The sequence below is a fragment of the Neovison vison genome, chromosome 13 (assembly GCF_020171115.1).
Source record: "Neovison vison isolate M4711 chromosome 13, ASM_NN_V1, whole genome shotgun sequence".
Lineage (NCBI taxonomy): Eukaryota > Metazoa > Chordata > Mammalia > Carnivora > Mustelidae > Neogale > Neogale vison.
This window is the reverse complement of record NC_058103.1, coordinates 109445469-109458835: the sequence shown is the minus strand read 5'-3', so window position 1 is coordinate 109458835 and position 13367 is coordinate 109445469. Positions and strand designations below refer to the sequence as shown.

The following is a 13367-nucleotide window of genomic DNA, read 5'->3' as shown; positions in this document are numbered from 1 at the left end:
CCTTGTGTAGGGATAGATGAAACATACCTCAACATCATAAAAGCCTTATATGAAATCCTACAGCTAATATCATCTTCAGTGAGGAAAAACAGAAAGCCTTTCCCTTACAGTCAGGAACAAGACAAGGATGTCCACTTTCACCATTACTATTTAACATAGTACTAGAAGTTTCAGTCTCAACAATCAGACAACAAAAAGAAATAGAAGGCATCCAAATCAGCAAGAAGAAGTCAAACTTTCACTATTTGCAGATGACAGGATACCGCAGAAAATGTGAAAGACTCCATGAAAAAATTGCTATAACTTGACTCAATCTATGAATACAGCAAGTCGCAGGATATAAAACTTCCATACAAAAATGTTGCGAATCTGTACACCAATAAGAAATCAGAAAAAGAAACTGATCCCATTTGGCAATTGCAGTAAGATACTGGTTTTGGATAGGAATAAACCTATCTAAAGAGGTAAAAGATCTGTATTCAGAAAACTATAAAAACAGTGACGAGAGAAGTTGAAGAGGACACAAAGAAATGGAAAAACATTCCATGCTCATGGATTGGAAAAACAAACATTGTTAAAATGTCTATACTACCCAAAGCAATCTACACCTTTAATGCAATTCCCATCAAAATACTGATAGCATTTTTCAAAGAGCTCGAACAAACAATCCTAAAATTTGCATGGAACCACAAAAGATCCTGAAAAACCAAACGAATCTTGAAAAAGAAAACGAAAGCTGGAGCTATCACAATTCCGGATTTCAAGCTATATTACAAAGAAAGCTGTAGTCATCAAGACAGTATGGTATTAGCATAAAAACAGACACACAGATCAATGGAACAGAAGATAAAACCTGGAAATGGATCCACAACTATATGGTCAATTCATCTCCAACAAAGCAGGAAAGAATATCCAACAGAAAAAAAGTTTCTTCAACAAACAATGTTTGGAAAACTAGACAGCAACATGCAGAAGAATGAAACTGGACCACTGTGTTACACAAAAATAAATTCAAAATGGATGAAAGACCTACATGTAAGACAGGAAACCATAAAAACCCTAGAGGAGAACATAGGCAGCAACCTCTTTGACCCCAGCTGCAGCAATTTCTTACTGGACACATCGCCAGAGGCAGGCAAAAATAAACTACTGTAACTTCACCAAAATAAAAAAACCTCTGCATGGAGAAGGAAGCAACAAAACTAAAAGCCTACAAAATGGGAGAAGATATTTGTAAATGTCATATCTGACAAAGGGTTAGTATCTAAAATTTATACGGAACTTATCAAACTCAACATCCAAAAAAGCAAATAATCCAGTTAAGAAATGAGCAGAATGCATGAACAGATATTTTTCCAAAGAAGACATCCAGATGGCCAGCATACACATGAAAAGATGCTCAACATCATTCATCATCAAGGAAATACAAATCAAAAACAAGATAAGCTATCACCTCAAACCTGTCAGAATGGCTAAAATTAACAACACAAGAAACAACAGGTGTTGGCAAGGATGCAGAGAAAGGGGAATCCTTTTACACTGTTCGTGGGAATGCAACCTGGGGCAGCCATTCTGGAGAATAGTATGGAGGTTCCTCAAAAAGTTAAAAATAGAACTACTCTATGACCCAGCAATTGCACTACTAGGTATTTGCCCAAAGGGTACAAAAATTAAGATATGAAGGGTACATGCACCTTGATGTTTATAGCAGCATTACCAATAATAGCCAAACTATGGAGAGAGCCCAAATGTTCATCAGCTGATGACTGGATAAAGAAGGACATATATATATATATATAATGGAATATTACTAGCCATCAAAAAGAATACAATCTTGCCATTTGCAACAATGTGGATGGAGCTAAAGTGTATTATGCTAAGTGAATGAGTAAATCAGATAAAGACAAATACTATGTGATTTCACTCATATGAGGAATGTAAGGAAGAAATCAAGTGAACAAACGGGAAGGGAAGGAAAAAAGGAGAGAGGGAAACAAACCGTAAGAGACTCTTAACAGTTGATAACAAACTGAGGGTTGATGGAGGGAGTTGGGTGGAGGGATGGGCTAGATGGGTGATAGGTATTAAGGAGGGCACTTGTTTGAGCACTGGGTGTTGCATGTAAGTGATGAATCACACAATGCTACTCCTGAAACCAGTATTGCTCTCTATGTAAACTAACTAAAATTTAAATTTTTTAAAAAAGAAAAAGAAAAAAAAACTTTGCAAAACCTAAAATTTTGCTTCTATTCTATTATAATTAATATACTCAGATAGATGTACTGGAGAAGGTAGAGGAAGAAGAAAATAGAAATAAGGGTGAAACAAATAGAAAAGTACAATTCCATGATTGAATTATGATCTAACACCTGAGAAAAGCAATTTTTAAAATCATTTCAAAGGTCTACAAAAGGAATCACCACGTTAGTACTGCTAATTGGCAGAATCACACATTTCCATAAGACTAGTAACATTGACTAAGTCAGAAAGTGAATGCATGGTAATAATTTTAAAAGTGTTCTTTAGGGGCGCCTGGGTGGCTCAGTGGGTTAAGCCGCTGCCTTCGGCTCAGGTCATGATCTCAGGGTCCTGGGATCGAGTCCCGCATTGGGCTCTCTGCTCAGCAGGGAGCCTGCTTCCCTCTCTCTCTCTGCCTGCCTCTCTGTCTACTTGTGATTTCTCTCTGTCAAATAAATAAATAAAATCTTTAAAAAAATAAAATAAAATAAAATAAAAGTGTTCTTTAAAAAGGGGTTTCTATAAGCTCAAAAGGATTGTTTTCCTCTTCAACAGAGAGTATTATGTACTGGTTTCAAACAAGAACATTATTTCATAGTCTCTAGCTCGATCTGACACAGGAGAATACATCAGACACATGAGACTGAAGCCCTGCAGTGAAGAGCCATCCGTGCGGCAGTCGATAGCAATGGACTGCATGACCTGGAAACTGTAAGCCAAAATTTCAAATAACTACAGTGCAGATGGATTGCATTAAAACTCTCAGTGACGAGAAGGTGCCACTGATAGGCCATTCCCAGGGTCTTCTGTCATCAGTAGTAGAGGTAATTGCAGTATTAACAGCAGTAATAGCAGTAACAGCTGGAGCAGGAACAGGAAGAGCCATCATAGTAGTAGTAGTGACAGCAGCAGTAGCTGAAGCAGCCATGGCAACAACACACAGTTATTAAGTACTTTTTGTCAGGCCAATGCTAAGTAATTTTAATTATTTAACTAAATACCTTCAATTATTTAATAATTTAACTAATTTAATTTCCATACCTAATCTCTATTTCTTAAAACTACCCTGCACAGACTTTAATTACGGACCTTTCACTGATGAGGAAGCTGAGGCTCAACAAGCTGGATAGACACCCAACTAGGATTTAAACCTAGGACTGCCTTATTCCAAAGCTGCACTCCTTTTACGACACCGTACTTCACAGTGGTACAGATATTTTTCAGTGTGGAGGATTAAAAACAGTACGTTTCTGTATTTGAAGAAGTGACATAGAATAGGAGATGCACAGTAGCGTCTCCAAGTTTGCAGAAGAAAGTCAACTCCTTCAGGTAGTCAAATAACAAAATGACTAGAGTGAGGCTGCAGAAGGACCTCAAAACCAGAAAGGTGGACTGAAAATATGAGATGAACCATACTGCAGTTAGTATAAGGCAGTATAATTAGGGGAAAAATACAGTTATGACTAAAATGAACACAGGAGCATTCATAGACATTCTCTAACAGTAGAAGTTTGGAGAGCTTTAGATAATAAAAAAGTCTATGGTATGACTAATGTTTGCTTCAATAGTAACTCCAGTGATCCGAAGGGGCACGTGCACCCGAATGTTTATAGCAGCAATGTCTACAATAGCCAAACTATGGAAAGAACCTAGATGTCCATCAACAGATGAATGGATAAAGAAGATGTGGTATATATACACAATGGAATACTATGCAGCCATCAAAAGAAATGAAATCTTGCCATTTGCAACGACATGGATGGAACTAGAGGGTATCATGCTTAGCGAAATAAGTCAATCGGAGAAAGACAACTATCATATGATCTCCCTGATATGAGGAAGTGGAGATGCAACATGGGGGGTTAAGGGAGTAGGAGAAGAATGAATGAAACAAGATGGGATTGGGAGGGAGACAAACCATAAGTGACTTTTTTTTTTTTTTTCCATAAGTGACTCTTAATCTCACAAAACAAACTGAGGGTTGCTGGGGGGAGGGGGTTTGGGAGAAGGGGGTGGGGTTATGGACACTGGGGAGGGTATGTGCTATGGTGAGTGCTGTGAAGTGTGTAAACCTGGTGATTCACAGACCTGTACCCTTGGGGATAAAAATACATTGTATGTTTATAAAAAAATAACAATAAAAAAATAGAATCTTTTTAAAAATGCATATATTATGCTCCTATAAAGGTTGATTAAAACCCTCTAAAAAAATATAACTCCAAACACACACACACACACACACACACACAGGGTTAGAAAAAGAAAGTTAACAAAAGTGATCTCTGTAACCACAAGAGACACTTAATCTCACAAAACAAACTGAGGGCTGCCAAGGGTAGGTGGGTAGGGAGAGGGTGGTTGGATTATAGACATTGGGGAGGGTATGTGCTATGGTGAGTGCTGTGAAGTGTGTAAACCTAGCGATTCACAGACCTGTACCCCTGGGGCTAATAATACATTATATGTCAATTTAAAAAAAGAGAGAGAGAAAAAAAAAGTGATCTGTGAAATGGTATGGGAAGCTCCAATTGAAAACTGAAGTTATTTTAAGATGAATAAAATACAGGCAGAAATCAAATCATGAACAGTAGTAATATAACAGTAGTAAAAATGATAACTTTACACGTGTAGAGCACTTCCTATGTGCCAACTACTTTCTAAGTACATTACGCATATACTAATTCATTTAATTCCCTCAACGCTTTATGAGCAAGTACTGTTATTTGTGTTTTACAAATGATGAATGGGCACAAATGTCTGGTAATCTACCCAAACTCACACATACCCTAATAAACAGCAGGATAGGAACGCCACACTAAGCATTCAACTGCAGAGCCTGTGCTGTTCAACCACTGTCCCTTTAGCAGTCTGAGAGGGTTTAATGAAGAGCTGGGTATAAAAACTCTCATCTTCGAATCAATAAAGAAATAAGAGCATTGAATGACAAATTGGACCAGATGGACCTTATAGATATATACAGAACATTCCACCCTAAAACAACAGAATACTCATTCTTCTCAAGTGCACACGGAACTTTCTCCAGAAGAGACCACATACTGGGTCACAAATCAGGACTCAACCAATACCAAAAGACTGAGATTATTCCCTGCACATTCTCAGATCACAATGCTTTGAAACTGGAGCTCAATCACAAGGAAAAGTTCCGAAGGAACTCAAACACCTGGAAGCTAAAGACCACCTTGCTTAAGAATGCTTGGATCAACCAGGAGATCAAGGAAGAACTGAAACAATTCATGGAAACCAATGACAATGAAGACACTTCGATCCAAAACCTATGGGATACAGCAAAGGCGGTCCTAAGGGGGAAATACATAGCCATCCAAGCCTCCCTCAAAAAAAGACTGAAAAATCCAGAACACAGCAGCTGTCTCTACACCTTAAAGAACTGGAGAATCAATAACAAATCAAACCAACTCCACACATAAGAAGGGAAATAATCAAGATGAGAGCTGAGATCGATGAGGTAGAAACCAGAGATACAGTAGAACGTATCAATGAAACTAGAAGCTGATTTTTTAAAAGAATCAATAAGATCGATAAACCATTGGCGACATTAATCCAAAAGAAAAGAGAGAAAGCTCAAATACATAAAATTATGAATGAAAAGGGAGAGATCACAATGAACACCAAGGAAGTAGAAACAATCATCAGAAGTTATTATCAACAGTTATGGCACAGGGTTGCAGATTGGATAAAACGACAGGACCCATCCATATGTTGTCTACAAGAGACCCATTTTGAACCTAAAGATACACCCAGACTGAAAGTGAAGGGATGGAGAAGCATCTTTCATGCCAATGGGCCTCAAAAAAAGGCTGGGGTAGCGATTCTCATATCAGACAAATTAGATTTTAAACTAAAGACTGTAGTCAGAGATCCAGAAGGACACTACATCATTCTTAAAGGGACTAGCCACCAAGATGATCTAACAATTGTAAATATCTATGCCCCCAATATGGGAGCAGCCAATTACATAAGAAAACTGTTAATCAAGATAAAGAGTCGTATTGATATGAATACACTAATCGTTGGAGATCTTAACACGCCTCTCTCAGAAATAGACAGATCATCAAAGCAGAAAATCAATAAAGAAACAAGAGCAAAAACTCTCATCTTCGTATCAAGGAAGATCTCCTGACACTGTCTAAGCAAGAAAGAAAACTTTACAATGTAAGAAACTCCTTAACAGATAATAAAAGACAGGAAAAAGCAATAGTCTCAAGTAAATAAGTGGGTTTACAGATGAAGTAGGCATAAGGAGTAACAAAAAGAAGCTATAAATAAATATGAGAGTCTTAAACATCTTAGTGTGAAATCAAGAAAGGTAACCCTACCCTCCAAAAACAAATAAACAAAAAACCACAAAAAACCCTTGCTGCTATATTCAGAGGCAGAATATGCTAATAACTGGTTTCTCCTTGTTATATATTTCTCAGATTTTATAAATAGCAGAAATCATTTTCTGTAATTTCTAAAAATATATGTACATTGTTAGCATCCAGTTATAAACTCTACCTTACGAAGATTCATAAACATGAAAGAAAAGTCTAGGAGTCCATCTTAGTTAACACCTTACACAATTACTTTTTATTCCCCAATTTGGAGAATCCGAAGAATGATTCCCCTAGATCAGCATTCTACGTACTAACTGATGGAAATTAATGTCAGAAAGTTAATAAGTATTGAAGGAAAAAACATTCCAGGGTCAAATAAATATTCTTGTTGATAATCACAGGCCACATCTTGTAGGAAAAATCCTATATTAAAGACTTTATTTAATTTTAACTTGCATTTCCTAAATTTATTTGATCATGGAAACCTTTCCCCTCAGATAGTTTAAAAATTACAGACACACTAGTTCCACAATTCAGCATTTGGGAAACAATGACCTAGTTCCTTTCTTTTGTAAAAATGTAAGAGAATTAGAGAATTACTTTTATGAGAGTATCTGTAGGAAGTTAGAAGTGCTGAGGAGTAACGTGGACATTTAGTTTTTTTAAGGCCAAAAGTTTCTGCTACCAGAGATACAGATATGTGGCATTCTGTACTGATCTCCTAAGAACAAATTTAAAAACATATGTATAACCAATATTGAATAAAGAATCCCAGAACTCTACAACATGTCTGCACTCATATTTTACAAAAAAGACACCATCACTCCTCCGGTTTTCCCTTTACATCACTGGCCACTCCTGCTTAGTTTCCTCTGCCAATAACTTTTCATCTCCCTAACCCTCTTGTCATATTCCCCAGAGTTCAATCTGTGGACCTTACCTTCTCTCTAGTTCTACTATGTCCCTTGGTAATCTCATACAGTCCCACAACTTTTTTTTAATTTAACATTTGTTTTGGGAAAATTTAATATTCCATGTAGTTGTAAGAAACAACATAGAGACTCCATGCACCGTCTGTCCAGTTTATGATAACATCTTACAAAATTATAGTGCAAAATCATAACCAAGATATTGACAGTGATATACCGATTTTATTCACATTTCTCTGGTTTTACTTGTATTCATTCCCATAACAGTTAAAAATGTTTCGTGATATTTATAGCCTAGAACATTCCCCTAAGTTCATAAAAATGAATGACTATGGCATCTCCATTTGGATGTCTAACAGGCCTCTCAAACTGAAACATGCCCCAAGCCAAAGTCTTCATCTTCCCTTCCAAATTTATTCTTCCTAGTCTTCCCCAACTCAATTAATATCAATACCATTTTCCCACTTGCTTAGATTAATAACTATGATGTCACTCTCAACATTTTATCTTATTTCACATTCACACTATCAACAAATTCAAAACATATAAAAAATCAAACCTCTATCATCCACACTGCTAGCTGCCTAGCCTAATCAATCCCCTGCCATCTCCCGCCAGAGTATTACAATAGCCTCCCAACTAATCTCCCTGATTTTGCCCTTGGTCTTCTATAGTTCATTTTCAAGACAGGGACTAAAGTAATATAAGCACTCTTCTCTATTTATGGTTTTTTGTTGACTATAGTTTTTACTGAGGTATATAAGACTCACTACTGAAAAATCCTCTAATGAATGGCTTCTTGTATCAGAGTAAAAGCCAAATTCATACATGGCCCACATCACCTCACAGCCCCCATCTCCTACTATTCTCTCTTGCTCACTCATTTGTGGCTAACCTAGTTTCCTTGCAGTTCTTCAGGTCTTTACTCAGATATCATGTCTCAGTGAGGCCTTCTCTGACTACCATGTTTTAAATGGAAGCATCCCTAATCTCAGCCTGTACTCCTTATCCCCCTTCCCTACTTTATTTTCCTCTACAGTTGTGACCACAATCTAACAAACTGCGTGTTTTATTTACTTTTTGTTGTCTGTCTTTCAGCACTAAATAAAACATGAGATCAAGGAGGAGAGATTTCAGTCCATTTTTCTAGCACCTACAATGGTGCTAGGCACAAAGTAGCTGTTCAAGAAATCACTGAATAAATAAATGAGGCCTGAAGCAACATGGTGTTTTACCAAAATATGACAAAAACACGGCAAGAATCCTAAGTCTCTATAGTTTAGGAGTCATTTTTTCTAAGAATGGTAATGGATTCAAATAAAACCAACTTCACTTTTTATTTGGCAGTAACCAAAGACACACATGCATGAAATGACAATTTCTGATCAGGTAAATAAACTTGATGGTAAGGAGGGATCAGACCCAGGCACCTGGGTGGCTTAGTGGGTTAAGGGATGGCCTTCAGCTCAGGTCGTGATCCCAGAGTTCTGGGATCTAGTCCCCCATTAGGCTCCAAGCTCCGCAGGCAGTCTACTTCTCCTTCTGACCTTCTACCTGCTCATGCTCTCTCTTACTTGCTCTCTCTCTCATATAAATAAATAAAATCTCAAAAAAAAAAAAAAAAAAAAAAGGAGGGATCAGACCCAAACTAAACTCATCATCAGCACCAAATTAAAATTCAACCAACTACCTCTTGCAAGCAAATTTTGTACCAACTGCCTTAAATGTTTTATTTATACCAACTTCTTAATAAGGAAGTTATATGTGATAGAACTTTTAAGAGTTTAAAATTTAAGAAAATGAACTTGATAATACTATAAAATAGAGTCCTAGGAAAGAACACAAACCAATACTCCTACACTGTAGGAGTTCAATAAGAATGTAGTTTATCGTATTTTTGAGCAAGGATTTATAAATGAAAAAGAAACTTCTGTTACAAATGGAAGGAAGTTGTTGCTTCTGGGCAAAATTTTAAAATATTCTTTAAAATTGGGTAGAAAGAGGGTGAATGACAAAACATCCTAGAGATAAGGAAATAAAGATTAGTATATCACCAGGTCCACTTATTAAGAAACAAGTCACTTTGGGAGCTTTTGGAAAACCATTCATTTACAGTAATAATTAGTTGGGAAATTTAAGACTAGTGGATTCAGCTTTTTTTGATTATTATTTGCAAGGAACACATTACATAATATGTAGTCATCAAAATTGGCTTTAAATTTCTTTCAAAGTAAAATTAAAGAAGTTCTGATTTTAGAGTAAAAAACATAACTGAGTCATACTTTCAGAGCCTGCCTGTCCTCACAGCAGGTAAGATCACAAAAGGTATTTTGCTTGTCTTTAAGATTCAAGAAATTGGTATAGTATAGTGACCTTTCAATTGTTCTGGAGGAAAAAATATAAGGTGTATTAAGTAGATACAGCTTTCAGTTTGTAGGCCAAATAATAATAAGGCCTCCAGAAAATAATTAAAGCAATCCTTCTACTTATATGATAAACCTATAGCTTTTGTATGAATTCTTTACAAGTAAATAATTCCTGAGGCACTTAAACAATACAATTTTTTATTAATAGAAATTAATAGCATCAAAATTATTTAGTAGATCTATATTTAATGTAACTAAAACAAATGTCAAATTCTTAAAATATACATATGAGGATATATATACACACACATATGTATGTGTATATATATATATCTCTATCTATATATATATACCACAACTACATTATTGGCCCCCATAATTTCTAATGTTACCTTTACCCCAAGAGACTACATTAATTATTAAGTGGCTATTATGTATCAGATGTACAAATATGTGACTTCAAAACTTGCTTTAAGGTCTGCAAGAAGAGGTTTTGCCAATTATTTACACTTTAAAATCCACAATTATTAATATTGATAATAATAATCCCAAAGTAAGACAGAGGCTATAATAATGTTGAATGGTCTGAACAAGAGCCAAAATAAAAAACTATAAATAGGCAGCTATAAGGGAATCTGTAGAGTATCCCAAAGAATTTCTTGGAGTTCTTAACAAAACAAAGCAAACACTAAACAACAGTTTTAAAGAAAAGAATATAAAAATAGACATCATAAAATAGACATCAGTAAATTTGGAGAACATAAAACCAAGTTACCAAAATTAAATTTTTTAAAATTCAAAAATCTGAGAATTGGTATTCCTAAAAAACTAGAAGGTTAGTACTGGGCAATATATTTTAAATGATAGAAAAATAACTGCAATTTGGAACATAATTTTAGAGACCTGTTGTTCCAAGGACATGAAAATAACCATGGTTTCCTAACAACCAGAGAGCTTTTGTATTTCTTGGACTGCATTCATGCTAGATGAAGATTAAAAGGCAGCAGCCAAAATGAATACACTTCAACTTGGATGTTGAAGCAATGATCTGATTGGGTTTTCTTGGCCACAAGTGACCCACAAGCTTAAGATCAAGGGCCAAAGCCCCCAGTGGGATGTTGTGCTCAATCTGGTGGGGCTTGAAACCATCTCTGGTTAAATCATCATCAGCCTGACGGGAGGCCAGCCATGAAGGAAGGGAGTCTCCCCAAAATCTGATTTCTTGAGACCACAACCTAGAGCAGGTCCCACAGTCAAATTATTCACATTCCTTGAAAAGAGAGAACAGGCATCAGTTGTGTCCGTCGAAGGGGGACACTGTCCAGGTGTACCCTGGACATTTTTTGAAATCTCTGGGCTGCCTCTGCATCTGAAAAATAAGAAAAATAGCACAATGACAGACAACGGATGAGGAAAAAGACAATCATCTGGCCTAAAAACTTAAGACTTATAAGAAATTAAGAAAGCAGACAAAACAAACAATTAGACAAACAGCCATATCATTTGGAATGTATTATTCTGAAGGCAAGTACAGCAGAGAAAAACACAAATTATTTTAAGCAAAGTAAGAAATGACCATAGCAACAAAAGTTATTTTTGGAGAGAGCCAACTGGGGGGATAAAAAAAAAAAACAACAAAAAAACCATAAAAAAAAATATGTTAAGATATGTCAACCTGACACAAAGATAAGGTGGAATAAGAATCTAGTCCCATTTGAAGCTGAAATTTGCTGAATAATGAGAGCTAGTGTCATGAACTTGGCTGCTTAACTGCCTTTGTGTAAGAAAACATCTCAGAACTTTGAACTTAGGAAATTCCAACTTGTCTTGCACCAGGTCACGAGCTCCAAAGAGCAGGAACCTATTTCAACAAGCAGCTTTAAAAAAAAAAAACAAACAAAATACTTTAATATTTTTCATTTCTTTTAATGATACATTTTAAAATGCAATAGTGCTAAAATCCACCAAAGTAAAATGCACTGAATTAAAAATTAAACTTACTCAGAAAGATGTTCAGAAGTTGGGATACAAACAGAAACTGAAATTAGAAGAAAAGTTTTATATTTAAAAGAGCACATGAAATATGGTGAGTGAGAATAACGATTTAGTAAAGAGCTCATATTGTGGCTGACCAAAAATACTGGAATAAATATAAAAAATCCAGAGCAATACAATTATATATACATACCTTTCTCTAACACAACTTGACAAGTATGAGTTTCATGTTGACTTAAGTGTGTGGCCATAATATCTAAGCCAGAAACATCAGCAATGAAATCACAATTAAGGCACACTAGAGTAATGCCCCTATAAAAAAAAAAGCAAATAGTATAAAAGAAAATGTTTTTATCTTTTATAAAAATCCATATACAAGTTCAATGATTATTTTTCTATAATTTGGTTTTTATGTCATAACTGTCATTCTCATTTTTGTTATAAAACTTGATATAACTGAAATTTTTCTCTAGAAAATGGAATAGCCATATTCAAATTATGCTACCATTTATTTACAGAAAGTATTTTTGTTTTATAAACTTTTACCACTCATGCTAAAAACTAGGTGACAGGAGATCTATAGCCCAGACCTGGCCTCACTAACAACTTGTGTCATTTCAACAAGTCACAATCTATCTGCGCCTCTGTTCATCTGTAGAGCAAGGATACAGTATTAATTCACTCAATATATATTTACTGAGGCTGCCTTTATATATATTGTACTGTATATTACATTGTGGTTATAATGGTGACCCAAAAAAAACCAGTCTGTGCTCTAACAGAACGTACAGTCTAGTATTTTATTTAGGTAATGAAAAAATTAGAAGAGAAATGTTAATGATGATGTTGTAGCTACCATTAATTGTATACCATGTTTTAAAGGTATTCCCATATATTTTTAGTTTAATTATTCTCATTATTCTCATTTAACACTGAATTAATGAAAGCAGTTATTTTAGTAATTACTAAAGTAGTTAATTCACTACTGAAGTCCAAAGCCTGGTCCTCAGCATACCAGCATGGCGAACCGGTCCACTTGCTGGGGCCTAAATTCCTTGTTTCTTAACATAACTTCACTGAATGCTATAGTTCCTAAATGAAATCTCTAGTGATTATAAATTTTAAAAAATGTTTGGAAACAATTCCCAAAGCCACTGATACTTTTGTTGAATTCAGGAATAGTTTTTATACTCATTGGGTCAGACTCTGTAGCACTTGCTATTTGAAATATTTAACACAACTGACATATAGGATGTAACAATGGCCTTCAGATTCTAATGTAAATTGTGTTTAAACTTTAGATTTGTTGTTGAAAGGTATTTAAAAATATTATTAACCCTGCAAAAATATGGAAATGTTTCAGAGAACTTAGAAAACCACTATATGTTTATTATATTTACTAGACTAAGTACTTTGGCTCTTGTGAGTCAAGCATCTGAAATGTTGTTTAAAAGAAAATCAAATATATTAAATGTATAAATGAT

General features: G+C 35.3%; 1 protein-coding gene across 8 annotated transcripts in view; it reads right to left on the bottom strand.

Annotated features, from left to right (window-relative positions):
- ZNF280D (zinc finger protein 280D) overlaps nt 1-13367 on the bottom strand; it is a 140439-nt gene that overhangs the window by 34407 nt on the left and 92665 nt on the right. For 5 of the 8 annotated variants that reach the window (XM_044231560.1, XM_044231559.1, XM_044231558.1 and 2 more), the window contains 2 exons: nt 12077-12195; nt 11890-11926 (listed from right to left, as the gene is read on the bottom strand). In XM_044231560.1, the coding sequence (XP_044087495.1) occupies nt 11890-11926; nt 12077-12195 (156 nt within the window). The other 3 variants (XM_044231561.1, XM_044231564.1, XM_044231562.1) reach the window with 3 other exon arrangements.